At 40.6% G+C, this 26,760-nt stretch overlaps 2 protein-coding genes and 1 long non-coding RNA gene across 8 annotated transcripts in view; 1 reads left to right on the top strand and 2 right to left on the bottom strand.

Moving 5' to 3' along the window:
• Nucleotides 1-12,290, bottom strand: part of igbp1 (immunoglobulin (CD79A) binding protein 1) — a 34,454-nt gene extending 22,164 nt beyond the window's left edge. The window contains exons 1-2 of the mRNA XM_088431234.1: nt 11,739-12,290; nt 3,395-3,724 (exon numbers count right to left, since the gene is read on the bottom strand). Of these exons, the coding sequence (XP_088287360.1) occupies nt 3,395-3,724; nt 11,739-12,224 (816 nt within the window). The 5' untranslated portion in view covers nt 12,225-12,290. The remainder of the gene's footprint in view (nt 1-3,394; nt 3,725-11,738) is intronic.
• On the top strand, nt 4,202-7,647 carry LOC148414194 (uncharacterized). Its single transcript, XR_015867586.1, has 3 exons — nt 4,202-4,236; nt 4,349-4,386; nt 7,194-7,647. It is a non-coding gene; the product is annotated as an uncharacterized LOC148414194 (long non-coding RNA).
• A 707-nt stretch (nt 12,291-12,997) lies between the features above and the next one.
• The window catches only part of ccdc142 (coiled-coil domain containing 142), a 122,119-nt gene continuing 108,356 nt past the window's right edge, over nt 12,998-26,760 (bottom strand). For 4 of the 6 annotated variants that reach the window (XM_088431534.1, XM_088431533.1, XM_088431538.1 and 1 more), the window contains 5 exons: nt 25,860-26,037; nt 25,676-25,786; nt 25,284-25,384; nt 22,239-22,404; nt 12,998-13,272 (listed from right to left, as the gene is read on the bottom strand). In XM_088431534.1, coding sequence (XP_088287660.1) covers nt 13,164-13,272; nt 22,239-22,404; nt 25,284-25,384; nt 25,676-25,786; nt 25,860-26,037 — 665 coding nt within the window. In that variant the 3' untranslated portion in view covers nt 12,998-13,163. Of the gene's footprint in view, nt 19,202-22,238; nt 22,405-25,283; nt 25,385-25,675; nt 25,787-25,859; nt 26,038-26,760 lie in introns of all 6 variants that reach the window. The other 2 variants (XM_088431536.1, XM_088431539.1) reach the window with 2 other exon arrangements.

Genomic DNA, 26,760 nt, shown 5'->3' with positions numbered 1-26,760 from the left:
ACCTTCACACAATAATAATAATCTAGAGAAAAACAAGAGGGCTCTAGCAGCGGTAATTGGAATCGCAAACTCGGTAATATATTTTCTGCCACGAGGTGATTCTAACACTACGATGGAATATATGTGTGTTGATGTCTGTAGGACTTGACTTTCAATCAACGTGTGAAGTTGTGACAAGATGAGATCATCTGGGACAAACTACATCGGTATTTAATGTTAAGATAAATCGTCATAATGAGCACTACTGAATAGGCCACGGCAATTATCAAAACATCGTAATCTTAGGTGGAAGAAATTAAGCGTGTCTGAAAGCCTGTCTAACAAATTTTCAGTGAGATTACTTTGACAGGCTCACCAAGGAACATATAAATGATATTGTAATTTTTTGCTCCCGCCAGGTGGCGCCCGCAATACGAGGAAAAAAAGTGCGTTTAGCATCGTACTCCCATGAAATGAAATTTAGAGAAGATCATCTTCGTCCAGTTACATTAAGTTTTACCGGTCTGGCCATACATTGGATTTTGAGGCGGTGTAAAGGCCACGCCCAAATTTGAAGAGTCATAAAATTTGAGATTCATAATGTTCCCTATCGCAATATTCTCCTGACTAATTTTCAGTGAATATACTGAAACCAGCATAGCACAGAACATGAAAGTGTGAAAATTAACTTATTTGTCTGCCACCATGTGTCGCTATTGGTATTTTGGAAATGTGTCATGTTGAAGATTTAGATCATGAGTCCAAATGATACTGTCACTTTTTTAAAGCTTGTTCAGCTGAGTAATAAAGGTTTTTGTCACTCTGGGCGAAGGAAACATTGACCATGTTTTGAAAGCCCATCTCCATCATTTATTTCATGGAATCGTGACTGTTTTTGGACCAGTTGTGCCTCTAAATCTGATAATGTTCCAGGCCAAATTGAAAGTTGATGGCGTCAACAGTATAAGAGAAGGCAGTGGAAGACTTCCAAAAGGCCATAAATGCATCAAAATTGCAAATTCAAAAATCCGTAACTTTTTCTCTACATCCTATGTATGGCTGTCTTTGACTGTTATTTAGGTCTTGGGGTCCTGCATATGCCTACAAATGTTGATAGCTGTAAGGCGAACCAACTGGGTTTGGCTGCAATCCTTTAACTATAACGACATTTTTTGATCCCACTAGGCGGCGCTCGCAGTATGACAAAAAAATGGTTACTAGGTGTGTTTTACATTGGACTCCCTTCAACTATATGGAATTTAGAAAAGATAAGACCATCTGGGTTCAATTCCAGAAACTTTTTGGTAATGACGAGACATTCAAACTTTGAGACAACTTAATGGCTGCGCCCATTAGCAAAAATTTGTAAAATTGGAGGACCTTCATCTTTTATGCCTCAATGCTATTGTGGCCAATTTTCAGTTAATTTGCACAGGAATAGCACAGTGCAAAAATTGAAATGCTAAGGTTTTTGTCATTGGTGGTAAAGAAAATTTGAATCAAGTATTTTGATGCCCCGCCCCTATCATACATGTTACCCGATCTTGACGAAATTTTGCCCAGTTGTGCCACTATGTCAGATAATGGAGCACGTCAAATGTGAAGTTGATCGGGTCAAGGGTTTTGGTACCGAAAACGTCAAATTTGGGGTTGCATATAGACCACCCCCTTTATCACAAAGTCATAAAATTTGGATACCTTTAATCTCTAAGTATCGATGCTATTCGTACAAATTTTCAGTACATTTACTCTGACGGGCTTAGCACAACACATGAAAGTTTAAAAAAATGATATTCTTGCCTGTGACTAGGTGGCGCTATCATTAAGTTGATAATCAACCATGCAGATATTTTAAAGCTATGACTATTCAATTTTTTGTAAAGTTTCAGATTTTTTAAAGCTTGCACATTGGAGTTATTAAGGTTTTTGCTGCTCATGGCGAATGCAATTTGAGTTTGAAACGTATTTTGAAGCCCCACCCCTGTCATATATGTTGGCTGATCTTCACGAAATTTTGCCCAAGTGTGCCCCTATGTCAGATAATGGGGCACGCAAAATGTGAAGTTGATCGGGTCAAGGGATTCGGTACCGAAAAATGTAGAAAATCGGGCCAAATGCTACATTCAACAATTGATAACTCTGGTTCTGTACATCCTAACATATGGCGCTCTATCATGTTTTTGTAGGTCTTGAGGTCCTACATATGCATAAAAAATTTCACAGCCGGGTCGGAAGGGGCTGCCGTTTGAAGGATCATCTGGCCTAAATTACAGCAAGTTTTGCTGATTTGGGCAAACTCTGACTTTGAGGTGGCATACAAACCACCCCCTTTATCACAAAGTCGTAAAATTTGAAAACCCATTTTCTCTAAGTCTCGATACTATTTGGACAAATTTTCAGTCCATTTACTCTTAAGGGCTTTGCACAATACATGAAAGTTTAAAAAATGACAAAATGATGAGCCATCTGTGTTCAGGGTGTCCCCCGCCAACTGCCCGAAGCCAGCTGAGAAAGGTGCCAGCAAGCCTGCAACCCCTGTGGGGATAAGCGGTTATAGAAAATGGATGGATGGAAGTAATAACTTTTGATCAAGTACAGATTAGACTTTAATTCGACGATCGGGCCACGACTAATATGACTGCAGCTACGCGAGACTTTTAAAGGAAAGAGCTTCTTTCGTCAGCAATTCAGATTGCTAAAACAGCTTCCATACAGATGATTGTTTTATTACGAGCCGTAACAAATGGCTTCGTCGAACTGCCAAAGGTGATGGCAGCCGTTGTCTAATGTTTGCCTCGTCCTCAATGTAGCGAATGGTGGATTCGTTCACTCCCAAATGGTGGGCCACGGCCACGTAACTTTTTCCTTCGAGAAGTATCACCTTCTTAGCAATAGTCAACAGTTTTTGATGGCGTATAGGCTCAGTACCAATACAAGCCTTCGCGGGAAAAAAAATCCTTGTAGTGAATCTGCGTAATGGAAAAAAAAATCTGTAATGTGGTGAATCCGCGTAATGGAAAAAAAATCTACGCTGTGGCAAACCCGCGATAGTGGAACCGCAAAGTAGCGAGGGGTCACTGTATATGGTGACTTTATCAATGGACAAATCTGTGCCATTAGTGAATGAGATTATGAATGAAATTAAAAACATTCATCATGAGTACAGGAAAAGAGAATACTTTTTATCCTGCATGTTTCATGAAAAAGTCAAATGTGAAAATGTGGACTGTACTTCTTAAACACTGAACCATGTGCAGGCGATATATACGGTAAGTAGATATATAAAATAAAAGCCTTGTTTTTTTTTTGCATTTTTTGTCTTGGTAGTTATTTTGCCCAAACTGTAGCCTTTGTATTTTTCAAATTGCATTTTGATAAATTACAATGTTCAGCACTACCCCATTCCCAAACTAACCTGTATAGCATCCTTGGTGAGAATGAACGGTTTCATGGGGGCCCGACTTGGTCTCGCAGACTGTGCAGCACCCAGTTGCATCTGATCCATACTCTTCAGTATTTCCAACTCCTGGTCTATGCTCTGTACTTCATCCAGGCCCAGAATCACCCATTTGCGGACATTCAGCAAGTAAAAATCTCTGCAGGTTTCATCATCGGCCTGTCCACTCTCCACGGATCTCCGCATATCTGACAATCTGGCCTCCATCTCCTTTTTCTGACTGTACCGCTCAATCTTGGCTTGTCTTTGTGCTGCCATAGCCACCAAGTTTGATGTACTGGGCATAGACTGGGAAAAAAATAGATTCAGTGTTAAAGGGTATCAAAATATTGGTAAAGATATAGTATGAATGACTAACGACAACGATGTTGAAAATAATTGAGAACTGGCCCATTAAAAATCAAAGTAACAATTTGTTGTTGAAACTTGTCTTGGTAGAACCAGTGGGGGACAGTCAGGCCCGCTAAGGCCTTCTCTGCTAGCCTAAACCCAAGAAGAAACATTGATTTTTTATTTAAACATGGATAATTCTATTTCCATTCACACACAGCTCCAGAATCTCCCCACTTACACCTCTTCAAAAACAAACAAGCAAACAAAATGTTGTGCCTGAGTCAGAAAAGTTGGTGTGGGACCCAAACTTTGAAGGGCCATAATTCAAGAACTGTTTGAGCTAGAATGCACTTAGAATGCTTTTATTTGACATCATAAGGCACTGACAGGAAATCATAAGGCACTGACAGGGAAAAAAAAAACAGGCATATTGAAGAGTTGTCAGTGGGAAGGTTCTGAGAATTTACGTGAGTGGGCATGGAATGATCCCCGAATTAATACCTTTAAAAAATACTTGTGCTTGCTGTCGATTAAAAATGAAATTGATTGTTCTGGGACTTTTTTAACAACCAATCACAGCTCAGCTTGCGAGTCACATGGCCAAGCCCAGACAACAGGTGAGCTGTGATCGTTTGTCATTTCCTGAGCCTTAAGCATAAGTGATGTCATGTCATTTTCAGTTGAGGGCAAGAGAAATATTAAGACATTCAAAATCTGTATTTTCTCAAATTTTGAAATGGTTTATAACTAAGTATATATGGTCAGTGCCTATATTTTTTAACATTAGAATAACTCTACCTACATTGATGACTCAGATCATTAAAAAATGAGAAGCATGCTGCCCATAGCCTGCTGGGATAGTTACCAGCAAGCTTCTGACCCTTGTGAGGACAAGCAGCTTTAGAAAATTGATATATATATTTTTTAATACATTACCAAGAAATATAGTGCAGATATACATAGTTGTAAAATGAAATTCTTCTAAATTCTTATAAGGAGTTACTACTGGGGGAAATAATAATATGACACCACTTAACGCATTACAGGCCACAGCTGCTGCATTTGGTGGATATTCTGAACAGGCAAAAAATGGCCTTGATTAGGTACACATTTTTCTGTTTTAAGTCCTAAGGAAGCAAGAATTTTCAAGATGTGCCTTAGAATTTATGCAATGGCTGTTATGGACAGTTCCAGATGTTTTGCCTGTTTGGACTATCGGCCAAAAGCTAAACTAGAAAATGTGCAATTCCTGGAGAAATTGCGTGTGAAGGCGTAAGCGCTGAAGGGGATGGGGTTGAATGGTGGAATGACGTTGAATGTTTGAATGGGGTGAACCTGTGAAGAAATTTGAATGTTACAAAGCTGGAAAGGTTTAAATAGGTAAAATAATGTAGAATACAGGGGAAAAACTGAAATTAGTGGAAATTATGTGGGTATTCCAATTATAAAAACATAAATTAATCGGTGAAAGGAAGTGTATGGAAGTTGAAAGAACAATCTTTAAAATATAAAGTTGGAATGGCGTGAATAGGCCAAATAATGTAGAAGCTACAAGGGAAAAACTGAAAAAAGTGGAAATTGTGTGGGTATTCGTATTGCAAAAACATGAATTGACAGGTAAAAGGAAGTACAGTGAGCCCCCGGTTTACGAACTCCCTGTTTTACGAACTTTTCATCTTACGAACATGGACCGCAACGTTTTTTGTCCCCTTCTTATGCACAAGCCTTTCGTCTTACAAACAATCTAACAGGCCCGTCAGTGTGTCCGCACTATTTCTTTCGCTTTGCAGCTTCAAATTAACTGTTCTCCCATGACATGGAAACGCCGATATGCTATTGGTCTTAGAAGGTCACGGTCACAGTCTCAGTCAGTCATGGAGATGCCGATATGCTATTGGTCGATTAAGTTCACAGTCCTGGTCTCAGTCACGGAGATGCGATTATGCTATTGGCTGGTGTCACGTCAATCACAGAAATGCCGATATGCTATTGGCCGAACGCCTTCATCTAGCTTGATGGCACAGCTGGTCGGTGTGTTGTAAAGACTTTGCAAACTTTATTTGTTAGACATGACTTCTAAAATTACTAGTGGCGGTGAAGGAAGAAATAAGAGGATGATGACAATAGAAACCAAGCAGGAGATAGTAAAAAAAATACGAAGGAGGCACACGCATAGTTAACCTTGCTCGTGAGTATGGCCGTAACCGCTCGGCAATCCTCTAAGGGCAAGAATTTCCTTGCCAGGGGACGGACCTCGGTCAACAACAAAATGGAGAGGCTTCTTCTATTATGCATTCAAGAGAAGGAAATCGCCGGTGATAGGTTCTCCTTTGAGAAAAGTTGTCGTTTAAGAAAATAAATAAATTCTGCGGGTTCATCTCTGCTCCCCTCCGCCTCCACCCAGCTCAAGTCACGTCGCCCCAAAGGTACTGTAAATGTCATTTTTCCTTTGTATATTTATGTTACTTAATTTAACTGTACAGTAGATTATGTTACTAATTTTTTATATGTGTATAAAGTCGTGATGTTTTTACCTAAGGTTTTTGCACGCGTTGCACGCATTCACTAATTAACATGGGTTTGGGTTTGATTGCCCGTCATACGAGCAATTCGAGTTACTTCATAGCCGCTGAACGGATTAAGTTCGTAACACGGGGGCCCACTGTATATGGCAGTGGAAAGAACAATCTTTCATATTAAGTTTGAATAGACTAAACAATGTAGAAGTTACAAGGGAAAAACTGAAAAAAGGGGAAATTGAGTGGGTCTGATGGGAAAGATCCATAAGGCGATATGAATGTTGTGAATATGAAATGGGAAAGTCAGTCAAAGTCAATTTTATTGTCAAATTATTCACATGTGCTTAACATACAAAGGAATCACAATTGCGTTTCTCACTATCCTCTGCGTTTTACATGTACAATAACAAAGTGTAGGTGCGCAAGACGCAACAATCCTAAAACGGAATTCTTGACAATGGTAACGTGCAGTACGTTAGGGCTACTTTGCCTAGTGTTGCTAAACTAAAAACTAAACCTAAAAACTAAAAACGAAAACCAGGTATGGCCAGAGTACCCCAAGACAAGACAGCTCAAGAAAGCTCAAAATATGAAAGGTTATCATCCCATCTCGTCGACTTAGTATCACCTTATGTTCCGTCCCGACAACTTCGATCACAAAATGCCGGTTTGCTATCGACCCCACGGGCTAAAAAGAAGTCTGCGGGATCAAGGGCATTTTCCATTCGCGCGCCAGTACTATGGAATGCCCTACCTATGGAAGTTCGCGCAGCCACCTCAGTAGAAATCTTTAAATCCCGACTAAAACACATTTATATTCAAAAGCATTTAGGTAATTGAGCCTGTCTGCAGCTTTCTTCTTCTTTTTTTCCTGCCCCCCTCTTCCGGCTGGGTGAGGGGGCTAGCTAGAGGGTGAGGGTTGACTTGACCGCCTCTATTGGGTCCTGCGCTGGTCGACCATCACGGGTTAGGAGTTCGGCAGTCTGCAGTCCACCTGGCTGGAATGTAGGATGGTTCCTGCCCAATGGCTTTGCCTGCTGTCAAGACATCACTGCACTATATAGCACAATATGTTTTCTGTAATTTATATTGTTTCTGTGTCTGGTACATGCAGCATCCACTTCAACCTGTGGGCCTGGAAGGGGGCTCCTCCCACCTGTGGTCCCTTCTGGAGGTTTCTGATTTTCCCCAAATTGGGGTTTTTGAGTTTTTCCTTCCCCTTCTGGGAGCTTTGACAGGGGATGCTGTTGTGTACCTTATACTGAAAAGATGTCTCTGTACGACCTCTTTTCATCTGTGAAGCCCTTTGAGACTTCGGTGATTTAGGGCTATATAAATAAAATTTGATTGATTGATTGATTGATTGATTGGTTAAACCTCCCATTGGGAATGAATGGGAAGCCCTCCCTTTGGAAATGAATTGTGAATTACTAAAAAGGTGAAAAATATGGAATTATGGAAAAATATTGGAAATGATGAATCACTGGAATAATGGTAATGATCCCTAAGGCGAGATGAATGAGCTAAATATTGAAAATATGAAATGTGAAAGCTGTAAATATGAAATGTAAACTCACCCAATGTTAAGTCCATAAAAATAAATCCGTATAAATCAGTAACTTTTTCAAAGGGATTTTATGGGATGGAAAACAGGGAATTGTGGGAAAATGATAATTAATTGGAATGAAATAATTGGAAGCTCACTTCTCACAAATAAGTGGAATAATATAAAATTGTAACTGTGAATTGGATGAGCTGAGAATGAGTTGAAACGCGTCAAAAAACAGATGGAACTAGAGCTGCAAGCAGCTACAACGGGCCGTCGCAGACCTGAGCTCGTTGAAGTATGAACAGTTCGAGGTATGCATATTTGGGTATGAACGTATTTGTGCATATGCAGACGAACTGTAGAAGTCCGTTTTAGTAATAGTCAAATTTTCATTAGCATTTGTTCAACGAGCAAAATAATTGGAATCGCAAAATCGGTAATATAATATTTTCTGCCACATGGCGATTCTTGCCCTGCGATTCTTGCCTGGCTGGCAAACCAGTTCAGGGTGTCCCCCGCCTACTGCCCGAAGCCACCTGAGATAGGCGCCAGCAAGCCTGCGACCCCAGTGGGGATACGCGGCTATAGAAAATGGATGGATGGATGGCGATTCTAGCACTACGATGGAATATATGTTTGTTGATGTCTGTAAGAAATGGCTTTTATTCATTGTGTGAAGTTGTGACAAGATGAGATCATCCAGGTCAAACTACATCAGCATTTACTGTTATGATAAATCGTCATAATGAGCACTGCTGTATAGGCCTCGGCCGTTATCAAAACATCATAATATTTGGTGGAGGAAATTAGGTGTGTCTGAAGGCCAGTCTGGAAAAAATTCAGTGATATTATTTTGACAGGCTCAACAAGGTACATATAAATGAAAATGTAATTTTTTGCTGCCACCAGGTGGCACCCGCACTACGAGAAAAAAAAGTGTGGTTAATTGTCCTCCCATGAAATAAAATTTAGAAAAGATCACCTCGGTCCAATTACATTCAGTTTTACCAGTCTGGCCAAACATTGGATTTTGAGGCGGTTTAAAGGCCACGCCCAAACTTGAAGAGTCATAAAACTTGAGATTCATAATGTTCCCTATCGCAATATTCTCCTGACTAATTTTCAGTGAATTTACTGAAACCGGCATAGCAAAGAATATGAAAGTGTAAAAATGAACTTTTTTGTCTGCCACCAGGTGTCGCTATTGGTAATTTGGAAATGTGTCATGTTGAAGATTTAGACCATGAGTCTAAATGATATCTGTCAATTTTGAGATATTTTAAAGCTTGTTCAGATGGGTAATAAAGGTTTTTGTTACTTTGGGCAAAGGAAACATTGACTTCATGTTTTGAAAGCCCACCTCCATCATTTATTTCATGGGATCGTGACTATTTTTGGACCAGTTGTGCCTTTAAGTCTGATAATGTTCTAGGCCAAATTGAAAGTTGATGGCGTCAACAGTAAAAGAGAAGGCAGTGGAAGACTTCCAAAAGGCCATAAATGCATCAAAATTGCAAATTCAAAAATCCGTAACTTTTTCTCTACATCCTAGCGTATGGCTGTCTTTGAATATTTCGGTCTTAGGGTACTGCATATGCCTACAAATGTTGATAGCTGTAAGGCGAACCAACTGGGCTTCGGCTATAATGACATTTTTTGGTCGCACTAGGAGGCTGGTATGACAAAAAAATGGTTACTAGGTGTGTTTTACATTGGACTCCCTTCAACTATATGAAATTTAGACCATTTGGGTTCAATTCCAGAAACTTTTTGGTTTTGATGAGACATCAAACTTTGAGACAACGTAATGGCCGCGCCCATAAGCAAAAATTTGTAATATTGGAGAATCTTCATGTTTCATGCTATTATGGCCAATTTTCAGTTAATTTGTCCAAACAGGAATAGCACAGAGCAAAAATTTAAATACTATGTTTTTTGTCATTGGTGGCAAAGGAAATTTGAATCAAGTACAGTATTTTGAAGCCCCGCCCCCATCATACATGTTAGCCGATCTTGACGAAATTTTGCCCAGTTGTGCCACTATGTCAGATAATTGAGCACGTCAAATGTGAAATTGATCGGGTCAAGGGTTTTGGTATCGCAAAATGTACAAAATCGGGCCAAATATTACATTTAACAGTTGATAACTCTGGTTCTGTACATCCTAACACATGGCGCTTTATAATGGTTTTGTAGGTCTTGAAGTCTTACATATGCATAAAAAATTTCATAGCTCCAGGTCAAACGGGTCGGAACTGGCTGCCGTTTTATGATCACCTGGGCTCAATTACAGTAAGTTTAGATGATTTGCGTAAACTCCAAATTTGGGGTTGCATACACCTCTTTATCACAAAGTCATAATACTCGGATACCTTTAATCTCCAAGTCTCGATGTTATTCGGACAAATTTTCAGTATATTTACTCTGACAGTCTTAGCACAACACATGAAAGTTTAAAAAAAATGATATTTTTGCCTGTGACTAGGTGGCGCTATCATTAAGTTGAGAATCAACCATGCAGATATTTTAAAGCTATAACTATTAAATTTTCTGTAAAGTTTCAGATTTTTTAAAGCTTGCACATTGGAGTTATTAGGGCTTTTTGTTGCTCATGGAGAACGAAATTTGAGTTTGAAACACGAATTTTGAAGCCCCACCCCCATCATATACGCTAGCCAATCTTAACGAAATTTTACCAAAGTGTGCCTCTATGTCAGATAATGGGGCACGCCAAATGTGAAGTTGATCGGGTCAAGGGTTTCGGTACTGAAAAATGTAGAAAATCGGGCCAAGCGCTACATTCAACAATTGATAACTGGTTCTGTACATCCTAACATATGGCGCTCTATAATATTTTTGTAGGTCTTGAGGTCCTACATATACATAAAATTTTCAGTCCATTTACTCTTATGGGCTTTAAACTACATGACAGTTTAAAAAATGAGATTTTTGTCTGTAACTAGGTGGCGCTTTTATAAATGTGAAAATTTATCATGCAGATATTTTAAAGAAATCGGCTCAATTGTTTAGGAGCAATTTGCTACCTGCAAACATCCAAAAATATAATAAAATAAAAATAATAATAATAAAAACATATCTCTGGTTCTGTACATCCTAGCATATGGCGCTCTATAACTTTTTTGTAGTTCTTGAAGTCCTATATGTGCTAAAAAAAAACTGTATAGCTCTAGGTGAAACGGGCCGTGACCCAGGAGAAGTGTTCGACTCTAGGTGGCGCTAAAATGAATTTTTTAGATTTTATGTATGAAAACATCAAAATACCAAATTTTACAGCAGGCCCGATGAGTGTGCAAATTTTGGCGACTTTTCGTGCATGTTTAGGCCCTCAAAAATGTGATTTAGTTCGGAGAATAATAATAATAATAATAATAACAATAATAATCTGGAGAGGAACAATAGGGACCTCGCAGCGGTCGCTGCTCGGGCCCTAATAATCCGGAGAAAAACAATAGGGACATCGCTGCACGGGCCCTAAAAAAAAAAAAAAAAAAAAAAAAAAATGCGTGAAGGCTCCTGCCCCATTTTGAAGGCTTCTACTCCCCTTTAGAGTCTAGATTGTGTGTCTAGATTTGATATGCTAAATACGTCCTTCCCATATTGGACAGGCAAAAACCGTAGCTGTTCAATGGCTCCTTTCAGACTAAATTTGGACCTCATTTGCACAGGCTAAACATAACCTAAGAGATAACATAAGTAAGAGACTGACCGACCAGATTTAGCCCAAAAGCCAACGTCTACAAGACTACACGACATTATTAGAAACATGTAACTAAAATTTATAAGATGTACCAAATCATACTGCCTTGAAGTGCATACAATGATTACACCCCCCCCCCTTCTTTTTTTTTTTGGAAGCCACAACGGTCAAGTTAACACTTACCATACAGGTGGAGGGGGTATTTGTTGCTGACTCGTCCAGAACGCTTTCATACTCTGGCAGATGAAACTGGGATATGTTATAGTCCTTACATCTTTTCAGGAAATCCATGAAGTAAGCACGAGCTGTTTGGACTATCTCCAATCGTCTGTCTCGATCTGTCAGTTTCATGGTCAAGGCTCCTAAGAGAGCGGGGCACAGTAGATATTTGAGGTCTGCTGTGGCGATCTCCTCCAATTCTTCATTGACACTGAACAGGTCCAACTGAGCAGCCATTCGGGATGTTTCTTCTAACATACCGATCGCACGTTTAACTCTGACCTGAACGCAGTTTGAAGCAAGAGACTCACTTGTATTATCAACCTCATCAAATAACCTCCACCCATGGTCAAACAACCCCGATAATTTCGGAACTTCGGCAACGGAGTGCGAGCCCTGTATTTCGCTACCACTCGTTTCGCATTCCGCCATGTTTGCAGTTTCCGGCATTTGTCTTCTTCGCTTTAATTAATACACTCGTTTCACATTCCGCCATGTTTGTACAGTTTCCGGCATTTGTCTTCTTCGCTTTATTAAATGCAGAGAATCCTCAGCTATCACTGCCGACTATTGGTGGTAAATTGTATAGAAATTCATTCCCATCAGTAGAAAATAACGAATACAGTTCTTTGTTTATAAGCATAAACTGCTCTATTTTGCAGAGAACCCTTATTTTAATCTGAGAGGTTGTTTTTAAAGTAAGGAAACAAAAGTATATTTTTAACAGGTGAGAACGGACCTCCATAAAATACTATAGTAGTTATACGTACAGTACTGTTTTAGGAATAAGTTTCCGAAATTTGTGGAGCCCAGGAGATGACACAGAAATGGTTCCAGCTCATTCACTCATCGATCTGTTCTTCTACTTCTGCTCGCTTAAAAATGTGGTGTTTCATAACTCATAATTGTCTTTTAATTATATGTCGTGTAACATTATTCAGATGTAAAGAAATGGTTACAGATGTGTCTTATGATGTCAAACCCAAATATGTTTGGGCTACAGAAATCTTCCAGTACTTGGAGGGGTTGTGCACTTATCAGTTGGTTGAATGTTGCCACAACCGAATGCTACATTCTGTACAAAAAGCAAAAGCAATGTTGACTGCACATTATGCAGACAGTTTTAAAAATCAGTTTACTGGAAATTAGATGATTGTCACCCTTATTGTCATGTTTAGTGGACCTGACAATAGTGAGGTTGAAAACTGAAAAAAACACAGAGCAACTTTTTTCAAATGTTTATTAAAGGGCAGAAGAATGTCTTAATGTCTGTGATGGTTACTGTGCTATCATTACTTCCGAATCATATTTCTTGCTTGTAAACTACAGTGTCTCATTAAATGATTTGGATCCATGTGAAAATCGATGATTGTTTTCAGCGTTTGCTGTTCAGGGTTCAGACTTGGAAAAACAGTTCAGTCCTGCCAACCGCCAGCGGCGACAACTGGTATGAATCCTCAAATCCAACCAATCTTGTTGAGTAGCATCCAACGCTAAACTGAAAGTCCACAAAAGAAAGCATAAGATTTATTTTTTTGGCATGCAAAACACCATTAATTGTGAGAGGTGAACATGCAAAATGTATTTTTTTTTTTTTTTTTACTGTCTTGTGCATGTGTCAATATTCCAAACGGAATGAAGTCGAAATAATTGACTGCAGAGATTATGACATCCAATGACAAAGTACAGCCAATTTCGGCTACTTGCAAGGGAGAGTACCAAAATTCCATTGATACCGAATAATCTACAAGTTAACAACCATGCAAAAATGTTTGATATTACCCAAAAATGCCACACGATGGTGTCAAAACCCCCTTTTTTGACAATATGGGCTTGCAAGGGATCATGGGAGTTTAACCATGTTACCGTATTGATTTTTCACCCTAAACATTTCTCATTGATGCATTTCTAAGAATTCCTTGCTTAATCTGCACGAGCCCGAACATGACTTGCAAGAGGCCAGATTGAGGACAGTAAACCCTTGTACCAATTCAAATGGGAATTTTGAGACTTCCAAGTTTTTCCGAATGTTTTTATTTCGTTTTCTTTTATATGGTCAGGAATTTTCATATGAAGAAAACACGTGCACAGAAACGACTGTACCTTAAGGTTTTTCTGTTTGAAAAATTATAACCATAGATTTCTCCTTGATGTGTTTTCTTCACCAATGCGAGTGGCGTCACAGATCTGTTTTCTTTACGGTTGAACTGTCACCAGTATAATGTACTGGTACGTGTGGCAAAGTGCTTCCTCTGTGTTCCTGCCACATCAGTGAAATCTGAAACAGTATTCTCAACCGTTGGAGACATTAACACTGTCAAGGGCATGCTTGAAATAAAAAATGTGGACATGCTCTTTTGGAAAAGAATGTTTAATGTGTGCTCATAGATATCAATAGTGCGTGGCTTCTCAAAAACAATAAATATAATTTGCCTTTTTGAACAACTTACTTCTGTTTTTGCAGTCATTGTTAATATCCAGTGGTATGAAAAAGTTTGGGTACCCTTGATCATTTTCAAGATTTTCCTTTATAAATCATTGGTGGTTCAGATCATCAGTTTCAGTAAAATATACAGTATCATATAGCAGATAAACACAGTGATATTTGAGAAGTGAAATAAAGTTCACAGGAATTACAGAAAGTGTGCAATGAGGTGCATAGATTTGGGCACCCCAACATGAAAATGACATCATAATTTAGTAGAGCCTCCTTTTGCAGCAATAACAGCCTCTAAACGGTTCCTATGGCTTCCAAAGAGGGTCTGGACTCTGCTATGGATTTTATTTATTTATTTTTGGTACAAACATTGCCCTATATATCGCAATAAGCCGTTGTTGTATCGCAATATATATGTATATATATATATATATATATATATATATATATATATATATATACACACACACACACACACACACACACAGACACAGACCTAATCAAGACCCTGGAGGAATCACTGCATGGAGGAGTGAAGTCTAAACTAAATCTTATTGGGGACATCATATACCAGACTTGCAAGGATAGGCTTGGCAACTTCGCCCCCAGACAAAAGACCACCTAAGAGAGAAGGGAAGGAGAGAAAAAGAAATCCTCCAGCTGGTGCAACGGTGTTGGCAACTCCGTAAGAACTGGAGGATGGCAACCCATGCAGAGAAAGAAGAGTTGAAAGCCCTGTGGGAGGCAGTCAGGAAACGACCAGCTGGACTCCGCAAAGCTGAACGTATTAGAAATGCAACAGCCAGAAGCAAAAGGACCTAGGCAATTTCTTCAAGGATCCCTTAAAGCAGGGGTCGGGAACCTTTTTGAGAGAGCCATAAAAGCAAAACATTTGGAAGTTTGTTTCAGTAAGAGCCATATATTTCAAAAGTAAATTCAACTTAATAAGCTTCTGAACTTATTTTAAATAACTGTGTTATAAAACTCACCATTAATGTGACTTCTGGTGCTGCATGGATTTACGGATGTCTTTGTAGTCTGGTTGATACGTGTTGAGGTTAAGCTTCATACAAGCATTGAGACTTTCATCTGTTAACCGTGATCTTAGATTGGACTTGATGTTTTTAAGATGTGAGAATGACTGCTCACATGCATATGTAGATCCAAACATGGTCAATACAGCAATACTCAGACATTGCAGTGTGTGGTATGTGACAGGAAGCACCTTCCAAGTTTTGAGAATCAGCTGGTCTTCAGGTTGAAGTTTTTTATTTCTGTCCACATGTGCTTGCTTGCTAGCTCTGCTTTCTGTCGTGTGATTCATTCCAAATCTTCATTCAGAGACTTGTACTTGTTCACCCACATGTCTGAGGCCTTCAGGTCAGCCACTTATACTTCAAAATCTCTGGTGGAGACACCAGGAATGTAACTCAGGTCGGCTGTGTTCAGTGAGCACTTGTTTGGATGGGTGATTAACTTAAAAGACGAGTGTGGTCACGAAATGCTCCAAAGCTTACTTTGAAGGACTGCATGAGACTGAATGTGAACCCAGCTAGCTGGAGGAAATTCAAGTTTTGAATAGGCTCACTTGCTGTGCAGTATTTCAAAATGTAGTAAACGACCTTTTCAAGGTCCATAATGAAGAGCTCTAGCTTGTTTTCAAAAGCAAACACAGCTTGTTGAAGGAATAACACTGTATTTCCAATGCCTTGCATTTTCACATTGAGCTGGTTCAGATGTTCAGTCATATCTACGAGATGGTAAAACTTAAGGAGCCACTCAGTTTGGCCTAGCTCAGGATGCTCGATGCCTTTCATTTTAAGGGAAGTCCGGATTTCGTGTAGGCAAGCCGCAAAACGGATAAGCACCTTCCCTCTTGACAACCAACGGACGTTGCTGTGCAAAAGCAGACAGGATGGTTCTTTCCCACTTCATCCAGCAGTGTTTTGAACTGGCGATCATTTAAGGCTCGGGCAACAATAAAGTTTATCACACGGATGACCAGCGACATCACTTCGCCAAACTCATCATCAAACATCTGAACACAAAGTGCCTCCTGGTGTAGAATGCAATGGAAGCTTAGAATGGGTCTATTTTCACGTTAACAAAGAAGTGCCACAAATCCTTTGTTTTTTCCCACCATACACGGAGCACCATCAGTACACACTGAGAGAAGTTTATCCATAGGTAGATTTTTTTCTTGAGCAAACTCCATGAAAGACTTGAACCAATCCTCACCTCTTGTGTATCCTTTTATTGGCACGACAGCAAGACTTTCTTTGCGCAGTGTATCATCAGCAACATATCTTGCAATCACGCTGAACTGCCACAAATAGCTCACGTCTGTTGACTCATCCAAAGCCAGAGAAAAGAACGATGCTGCATTTATGTCTTTCACTTGCGTTTCCATCACTTAGTTTGCCATCATGATGGTACGATCATGAACAGTTCTTGCCGACAATGGCAAGTCTTGTCTCCGTTTGATTATCTTGTCTTTGTTCGGAAGATCATCAAAAAGTTAATTGGCTACATGCAGCATGAACGTTTTAGCATACTCGCCATTCGTGAACGGTTTTCCGTTCCTCACTATTGCTAAAGACCCAGCAAAGCTAGCGGAATTAAAGTCACCTTGCCGGGTCCATACACGGTGTTGCTGGTGACTGGCTTGCACTCTGCTCAGTAGCTCTTGGCACGCTTTCTTTTTGCTGTCTCCTGCTGGGTATTTTGATGCAAAGGTGGCATGGTGTGTGTCGAAGTGCCGCTTTACATTCTACCGTTTCATCGATGCAATTTTGTCATTGCAAATTAGACATACTTGCAGAAGCTCTCTCCACAAAGGGGAAATCTTCGGTCCATACATTTTTGGCTTGCACTCTGCTCAGTAGCTCTTGGCACGCTTTCTTTTTGCTGTCTCCTGCTGGGTATTTTGATGCAAAGGTGGCATGGTGTGTGTCGAAGTGCCGCTTTACATTCTACCGTTTCATCGATGCAATTTTGTCATTGCAAATTAGACATACTTGCAGAAGCTCTCTCCACAAAGGGGAAATCTTCGGTCCATACATTTTGAAATGTGCGATATTCACCATCTTTTTTTCTTTTCACCATCTTCTTTTCAAAGGTTTAGCTTTGAGCAAATGACCAAGCAGACTGACTCAAAAGGAGACGTTTACCTGTTTGCTCAGCAAAAGCCAACAAAGGAGAGTATTCTCTTATTAAAAATAATCGTCAATGGTTCCGAAAGCCTTGAACAGGATCGATAGATTAAAACAAGTGAGAATATTTTGTGTGCGAGCCAGATACAATCATCAAAAGAGCCACATCTGGCTCCCGAGCCATAGGTTCCCAACCCCTGCCTAAAGCATGTCAGACAGCTGCTAGAGGAAAAGAAGACTGGCAAGCTCAAAACCACCAGGGAGCAGTTGGAGCAGCATGTCAAAGAGCAATACAGTGACATGCAAAGAAGCGTCCCCTTAGAAACACCAGGATACAACCCACACAACCAACAGCTCAGTTATTATGCCTCCCAAGCTCAGTGAGTTCAGGCAAGTCGTAAAGTGACATTGGCCAGTTCCGTAACATTGCCCTTCTGAGCGTAGAAGGAAAGATCTTCTTCTTAATACTAACAAGAAGGATGACTAACTTCCTGCTTGAGAATCGTTATATTGACACCAATTGCCAGAAAGCAGGAGTGCCAGGACTTCATGGATGCGTGGAGCACTCCACAATAATCTGGGACCAGATCCAGAAGGCCAAGCAGGAGAAGGTTGACCTGGACGTCATATGGCTCGATCCCACCAGCTGATCAGCTACGCTATGGACTTCTTCCACACCCTCATCTGCGTCAAGAAAATGGTAGCACAGTATTTTAACAACCTGCGGATGTGCTTCTCAGTGCAGTACTTCATTTCTGGTGGCAGTGGATTGAAGTAAGAATTACGATGGGATGCACAATTTCTCCTATACTGTTTGTGCAGCGTTTGAGGTCATTCTCATTGGTGCAAGGCAAATCATAGGAGGTAGCCAACTACCAACTAGTCAGAGGCTGAGGGAGTCCTCAGACAAGGCTATAAGGAACGTTAATGCCAAGGTTCTGACTGACCACAAGTGGAATGCAGGCTGAGGCTGACCAAGCCATCAGTAGGCTTCAACAGCAGGAGATAAAGGGCAGAGTCCAGACAGGAAGAGCAGGCCTGGGATGGGGAGATGTGCCACACTTCTGGTCCCAAAGAGGGAGGGGGACCGCTATAAAATGAAGGCTGTGTGCAGAGTCTGCAAGGAAGCTGGACAAACTGGGAGGGAGTTACAAGCAAGAACATGAGCTGATCAGACATGTGGAAGATCCCACAAGCAAGACTCAGCTTTCTCATCCGAGCAACCTACGACATGCTCCACTGCCCTCAGAACCTCCACCAGTGGTTCAGGAGGGTGGAATGCCTTACGCTTTGCAATGCTCACAACGTAAGCCTACAGCACATCTTATCAGGCTGTAAGACCGAGTTTTTAAAGAGCCGCTACAGGTGGCGCCACGAACAAGTCCTGAGGAAGCTAGCCAAAGTGCTGGAGGAGTGTCGGCAGGGAAGCAGAGTACCACCACCTGCAGAGGACTCGACCACCTTTGTTGCGGAGGGGGGGTATAGAGAAGCTTCAGGTCAAGGAAAACACCAAAGCCGCTCTCCCCTGACCAGGGATGGAGCATGAGGGTCGACCTTGACAGGAAGCTTCAGTTCCCCACAGAGATCACCACCACATCCCTGCGGCCAGACAGAGTCATGTGGTCAAGCCATGGCAAGAGCAGTGATCCTCATTGAGATCACAGTACCCATGGAGGAGGGGATTGAAGCCGCCGTTGAGCGCAAGACTGCCAAATACGCAGGGCTGGCTGCTGAGTGGCAGGAGGCGGGCTGGAGGCCTACTGTCTGCACAGTGAAGGTCGAATGCCGTGGCTTCACGGGGTCATCAACCACACGCCTTCTGAGGGATATGGAACTCACTGGAAGTAGAATCAAAAAGGCAATTAAGGACCTGGCAGAGGTGGGTGAGAGGGGGAGCTTTTGGCTCTGGCTCAGGAGGAATCACCTAACCCCCAGGCAACAGCCGCAAATCCCAAACTTTACAGATACACTTAGACTCATAACCTTAAGACATGATACATTTTGGAATTACCTATAACCTATAACGCGACCTAGTGGCGGACAAAAAAGTAATCTTTTTTGAGATTACCACAGCAGGAACTGTGGTTAGCCTGTTTTAAGGAATGAAACTGAAAAATTGTCAGAATAGCATTGAGATAAGGAACGTGAAGGTTCCCAAATTTTACAACGTTTTAATAATGGTTGTGGTCTATATGGCACTGAAAATCCGGTGAAACATTAAAAGTTGTTGAAATGAGACCCAGCTGTTTACATATTCTCAAAACCATCTTTTTGATGGGAGTCCAATGCGAAAGACATCTATGAACTTATTTTTCAATGTAGTGCGAGCACCACTTAGTGGCAGAAAATATAGCAATTTCTTAACGCTTTTCGGTGCTTTGTTGAACCCAATGCACAAAAAAGCTAAAATTTTGTCTGAAAAGCCTCGTGAAATATATAAAGCCGTACACAATATGTTATGATGTTTCAATAATGGGCGTAGCCTATACGGCAGTGCTAATTCTGATGATAATATAACAATAAAAGGTGCTGTAATTTGACGCTGATGATTTCATCTCACAATTTCACACAGTGGATGAAAGTCAATTCCTAAAGACATCAACAAACATATTTCTCATCACAGTGCAAGTTCCACATAGTGGCAGCAAAAAAGGAATTTTCAGGTTTTTAAATGTGTTGCCTGTTAAACCAACAGAGCGATTCCACCACAGCTGCCACACTCGGATCCACTGCGTTCTGTTGCGTCGTGTCACACACCGCACCCATGTTAATGAATGAGAGTGGTCTGTGGTCCGTGAATGAGAGAGATCAATGGTCCATAAACTTTACGCAAGACTTGAAAAATCTGGTCCGCCGCACAATTCCACAGTTCAGCAAGCACCGAACAGTTAAAAGAACGTGGTCTACATTCGGTTACAAAAGCAAAATTGTGTTCTCCTTTGCTGATTGATTGAATGAAACCAAAAGAGAGTGCAAGCTTCTGCTTGTCTGTGTCATTTCCATCAAGACAAAAGGAGCATATACTTTCCTCCCGTTAATTGGCACTAACGTGTGTACAAATATATATTACTTTTTGAGTCGCGATTCAAGTAATTCACTTCAAAGTTAAAACGAAACTTTTATGTATGTTTTCACCCATTGTAAATGAAGCATGTTAAAGGAAATACATGTTTTTTAAATCCACTGTATCAATAAAAGAGTGTGTTCATGGATCTGTGTTATTCTAATAAAGATTGAGACAACATAATGTCAGTATGAAGCAGATATAGTCTTGGCCCAGAAGAAATCAAGACAAGTCGTCACCTCCAAAAGGAACAAATGACATCCCCCGACACAACATTCCATCAGGAACAAAAGGCCAGTTGTGGCCATCAAGAGAAGATATCAATCAGGGTTTATGGTGCTCAGACTTCCTCCCTCTTCCAAAGAACAAAGACTTTTGAAGACACCATCCCCACACACACACCCACACACACGCACACACACCTGCATTCCACAGTGGGACTACATGCCCCAAAAGGGTATAAGAACTGAATGTGGAAGGTGAAACGTTGCCATTTTCTGCCCCGACCCATGGCAGGACTGGCCCGAGGCCTTGTGTACTTTCCCACTCTGTCTGGATTAAATCAATTGTTTCATTATGTCGTGGTATGTGCGATCTTTCAACAAAAACGAACACGCTTTGGGTTCAGTTGACGTGCGCACAAGAGAGGCGGGAGAGTGCTTGACTCACGCTGATAGAAAAAAAAAAGAGAGAAGATTTGACCAAGCGCTGTTTTAGCACATCATTCACATCTTCATAGTTAATGCGACCCTTGTAGACTTGCCTTCGGAAACCCAAGAAGCCCTTTTTAGGCTTATGCAATCAAGTGTTATCCAAGTAAACTTTCCACAAACGATCTGGTTGATGATTCTCGCGCATGTGTAGTTTGACTTCCCAAGGAATGTTAGGAATGTGTGACGCTGCTTGGCACATCGAGGCGGATCAGGAACGCAAGCAGTGAGCACGGGTGTGCGTCCGTCGTTGCAGATCGGGAACGCAAGCAGTGAGCGGTGGATGTGGTGGAATCGATCTGTAATATACCTGAAAAATTGTCAGAAATGCCTTGACACATGGCTTGTGCCTAACCCCAATATTTCCGATATTGCCTTTAAGGCACCGCAAAGTCTCATAAATAAACCTCATAAATCAAGGAAATGATTGCTGCAAATGAAAATCTGGCATAATTCAAATAAAACAAACATCTGAATAAAGGTTTATACTGTAAAGAGGCCAATAGCAAGTCAAGATGGTCGTAAAAAAAAAACGAATGGAAGAAAAATCTGATAAAAATTAGAAATTAATGTTTTGTGTTGAAATTAGTTACAATTAACAGGCATTTTTTAAAAAAGAAAAAGCTGATGACTAAACCAGTGTTTTGGGGTATTTTTTTTTTCAATTAAAGTTAAATTGGAATTAAGGTTATTGTTTACAGGATTTTTTTTTCTATCATTTGCCTGACATCTGCTGAATATCACGTCACTCAAAAGGTAAGGTACAATATTACAAAATTTAATACGGCCTTTTTTGTCCCGCCTGTAACAAATTAGGCAATTTACATGTAAAATTGAATTGCATAGGATATATTATAGCACCCGGGTACAGTAGTCTGTAGACCAAGCCAATCACTGCCAACAAACACTGACCAGAATGGCCCATTTTTTAACATGTTATTGGATCAAAATGGATTCAGAGCATTTTCTCTTCTTTTTTCCTTTTTCAATAATCTGATAGGAAAGCTTCGTCTGCCCTTTTACATTGATGATTAGTATGATAAAACTTCAAATTTTTCAAATCAAACAAACAATCCGCATGGTAACAAGTTCAAAGTATACCTAGGCACAAGGTAGGGCTCCCCAGGGCTAAACGGGTCCACAGGAATGTCAGTGCTTAAAATGGATGGATTAGATTGAGTCATGTAGTCCCCTTCCATTCCCCTCAGGTTGGTTATGCTGCTCCCAACTCCTGGATGCAAGCTGTCTCCATTGCTCTTAGTTGGACCTAAAAATAGATGTTCCATTAACTATCAGGTGGAAAAGATGGGGTTCAAACTACAGTATTTGAAGTATTTCAACATTGTACCATATGTATATTATGAAACAATTAAAATTGCAGACAACAACGAGCTCTGACTTATATAAATACTGCGTCAAAAACACGTTTTTATTTCAATAATTTGTTTCAAAGTGAATCTTGCAATACACCAGAAACAGTCAAAGCTCTGTCATGGTCCGAGAGCTGCACATTGGTCTCACGACCCCGCAAGATTGCTCTAGAGTGTCTAATGCACCAGAATGAAAGTACATCCAACGAACAAACCATGTAGGACATTGCATGCCCGTGGTTGTATGTATGCCTTTGTAATGAGGTCTTCCACAGGACAGCCAAATAATGCCTACACTGTGAGAAAGTGAAGGTGAGCAGAAGGGCGCCCACGCTTGAAAAAAACAGTTCTTGGAGGGGATTGTGGATAAGGGATGTCCACAGGAGGGAAGCTCCTACCAAGCAGATCTCAAAAGTGACCTCGGTGAATCTGCATCAACCACTGCGCCGAGTCCTTCTCGGAGGAAGAGGAGGCAGGAATTGAGTCTCTAGAAGGAGAGTTGAACCCAGCCTCATGGAAACATGAGTCGGCAGCAGACAGTGAAATGGCATCCACATCCCCATAAAATTCCGGAACAAAAGGGGACGGGCTCGCCGAAAGCCAAAGGCACCCTGCTGGAGTTTTGTGGACATCCTCTCCAATTGAGAACACAAAAGACCAACCTCTGCCTCCAATTCCGAGACCCACTGCTGGCTGGCAGGGCAACCCTGCTTGGAGGCAGAAGCAGGTGGAGCCAAACGGCGTCAAGCACCCTGTTGGGTAGGGGCGCCTCTGCCCACCACCTCAACTGGAGGGGGAATGGATGGATATTCAGCTGCCACAACTGGAGCACAGCATAGAATCCTCCATACGAGAAAACAGCATGTGACTACAGAGCCAATAAAAAACACACAGCCGTGCAGCAAACATGGGTCAGGGAAGGGAAAGAAACACAGAGGCGAGAGCGGCTGCAAAACGCAGCTGCTACGAGCCAGAGACAAGAATGCAACACAGAAGCAAGAGCGGGAGCAAAATGCTGCTGAATGGCGACAGAAATACAGTATAATGAGCAGAGAGTGGTCACAAAACACAGCAGATACAAGCCAGAGAAGACTAAAGAGCAGAGCCAAGAGCGGGTGCAAAACGCAGCTGATATGGCTGATACAAACAGCACAGCCTGGCAGGTGTACCATGGTCAAATGAATGCGACAGGAGGCATAGGCGCCAATTAAAGAAGTAAGAAGCAAGCAGGAAGGCAAAAGAACCCCTTCACATGCATTCTAACTTTATGGTGCACATGCACTCTTCAGGCTGTAAACACAAAAGCCTACATTAATCGGGAGGCAGCAAAAACATGGGAAATATATCACAAAGAACCAGAAATGGACAGCAAGATAATACAAATGAACTCATCCCGTGAAGCAAAGCCACAGAAGGCATCTGTTGCATAACAACAAGGCTATAGTGTATGTGGATAAACCAACACAAGCGTCGCAATGACCAGAGGGCGGAGGGAAAAAACGCAGCCACAACCGACACTGTAAATAGGATACCAGCGACGGGAAGAAAAAAAAAAAAAAAAAAAAAAGCAAAAAGTGCAGAACACAAACGGCATGCAAAACAACGTGAGGGAAGGTTTTGGGAGGCAGACTTCCGGGTGGCACCACCTTATAGGTGTCACATTTGACATATTGATGGTATGCATTCTCATCCTCTGGCGGTCTGGAGGGGCAAAATAGAACTATGTTTCTTTTTTCTTTCAAGGATCAGTGCAGATACTGTACATGGTAACACACGCTGATCTGAATCTTAAGTGAGCTATGAATGGAACCAAGCGCATTTGCAGTTGGTGTGCAAGTCCAATGTGGTTAGTGGACAACTGATGCAGAAAACATGGAGGAGGCTTATCTCAACACTAACCATGGTGAAAGCCTTCTTACCGACAAAGTAAAATAGAGAGCCTTCTATAATTATTTGCACCCTTGGTTAAGAGGGTTTCATAACTCTAAATTCAATTTTATAGGGTTAGGGTTCAATTTTATGAAAAGCATTTTATGAAAATATTACATGCTGTTTTGTTAGCAAAAGAGTGTTGTAAAAAGTATTAACCTCAGAGATGCAAATGAGTTTGTTTCTTAATGTGGGATACAAATGTACATACAGTAAAACAAAGGGCTGGGCAATTAATCTAAATATGTAATTTGATTGATTGATCATTTTAAAAATTGAGGATTTGAGAATGAGCACAAGGTATAAAGGTTTAGCTTTTATCAAAACATTTAAAATCAGCATACTGTATTGTTGTCTTAACATTTTGTACCGGATTTAAAATTTGAATAAATCAAACTTTTTTAAATAAATGTTAGTTGTTTTTATCTTATTTTATTACTTTGATTAAAATCTAAATTGTCTACAAGGACAGAACAAAAATTTAGATTTTATTTTGGGATTGCATTGCCCAGCCGTCTATAAAGTTTACATTTTCAAATTTGTATTTAATATTCTTCCTATATCATTTAGAAAAGAACAAAGCCTTCTTAGAAGCTAAAGGAAACATCTTAACTTAGAGGAGCCAATAATTATGAAACATTCACTTAAATAGTGCTTGTGTTCCTAACGACTTTCACAGCACTCCCCTAATGATACACCTTAGTTTGCGGCTCAATAGCTTGCCCAAGGATGCCTTTAGTCACTAGGGGTTGAACCAACAACCTCTGAGTTGTGCGACGACCCACACAGTACATGTTTTCTATCCTTTGAGGTATGATCTAATTTGAGGCAATAATACGTAACTCACAGCAGCGTATGAAAGGTTCCCAGGCTCTGGTTTGCAGATAAGGTCTGACTTGTGGTTGCTGAAGCAGGCATAATACTGCAGAGTCTACCTGTTGAAATACTCTGCAGAACCATCAAGGAAATAAGCACACTGCTCATTAAAACTGCTGCAGAAACTATTTCAGTGCATTTTAACATTATATTGTGATTGACTGCACATGTGATGTTTCTCAAAACTATGAGAGGAAAAACATCAAACAAGAAGACTCAGACAGTAATAGCTCAGATATAAAGCACATAAACCATTTCCATTAAGATATAGAACACGGGTCAAACTGCCAACAACTTCATATCATTTGAAGATGGAAGGCATTTTCATCAGTTGAAGGTAAGTACAGCATGACATGATACTACCTAAGGCTGAGAATTTGTTGAAGGAGTTCCTTTGGCAGGCCATATTTATCAGAACAGATCAATTCTCTGATAGAATCAAAGTCCTGCTTTAGTTGGAGCGCTCCATGCACACTGAGGAGGGAAGCAGATGATAATATATAAATTACATACCTCAGTTAGGAAGTTAATTGTCAGAAGAAAATACCTGAATTTTAACTGTTGTTTCAGGATGTGTTCCATCCAGGCCTCCATGAAAGCTGTCATCGTTATACTAAGAGTCTCTGTGCGTATGTCATCAGACAGTAAAGCCACACCATCCATAACCTGACCTATCACGTTCTGAGCAGCGTGTGATGCATATTCGCTGGGACTGATAGAGAAGTCTGTTGACCAAAAAAAAGTGCCAACTATTAAAATTCCAAACTGAATGTAAAGTATTTCACAAGGGAAACAACTGACACCCTACAAAAAATTTCAGTTAAATCATTTGCCAATCTTTTTACTGAGCAACAGTAGCCAATGTATTCTTGCATATATACCTTCTTTCAAAATAATGTCAGTCTCCAGGAGTTCACCAGATGTTAATGGTGTTCTGTGAACAACTTTAGCAAATTGGATATGCTAGCCAGTCTGAATCATACTGATAGATGGAATGACTGAGGATTAACTCTATTGAAGTGGTCTTGAGAAAGGCGCCAAGACCCCGTTCGCTCAGAATCATCGCATTTGCACAAAACCCAACCTCTGATATATCAATGTGAATGCTGAAAGCCTCATTATATTGATTCTTGATTTCTTTAAATATTTTTTAATATTATATTATATATAGCCTCATTTCAATTTGTATGACATTAATCGCTCACCCCAAAATTCTAGACATAAGCATTCACAGCCGTCGCCATGAAGCGCAAAGGTTAGCTCGAATGCATCATTTTTCCATTAATCATCCTTGAGATGGATGAGAGGATTCGTTTCAGAACCGTTCTGTGAATGTCCGGGAGTGCCTCAGCCAGAGCTCATACTTCAATCCATTGAAAACCTCTGCAGGGACCTGAAAATGACTGCAGACATTTCCCATCCAACCTGATAGAGCTTGAGAATTACTG

Source organism: Hippichthys cyanospilos, chromosome 13 (assembly GCF_059441005.1).
Source record: "Hippichthys cyanospilos isolate Australia breed blue-spotted pipefish chromosome 13, RoL_Hcya_1.0, whole genome shotgun sequence".
In the NCBI taxonomy this organism is placed as follows: domain Eukaryota; kingdom Metazoa; phylum Chordata; class Actinopteri; order Syngnathiformes; family Syngnathidae; genus Hippichthys; species Hippichthys cyanospilos.
This window is presented reverse-complemented; position numbering and strand designations above follow the sequence as displayed.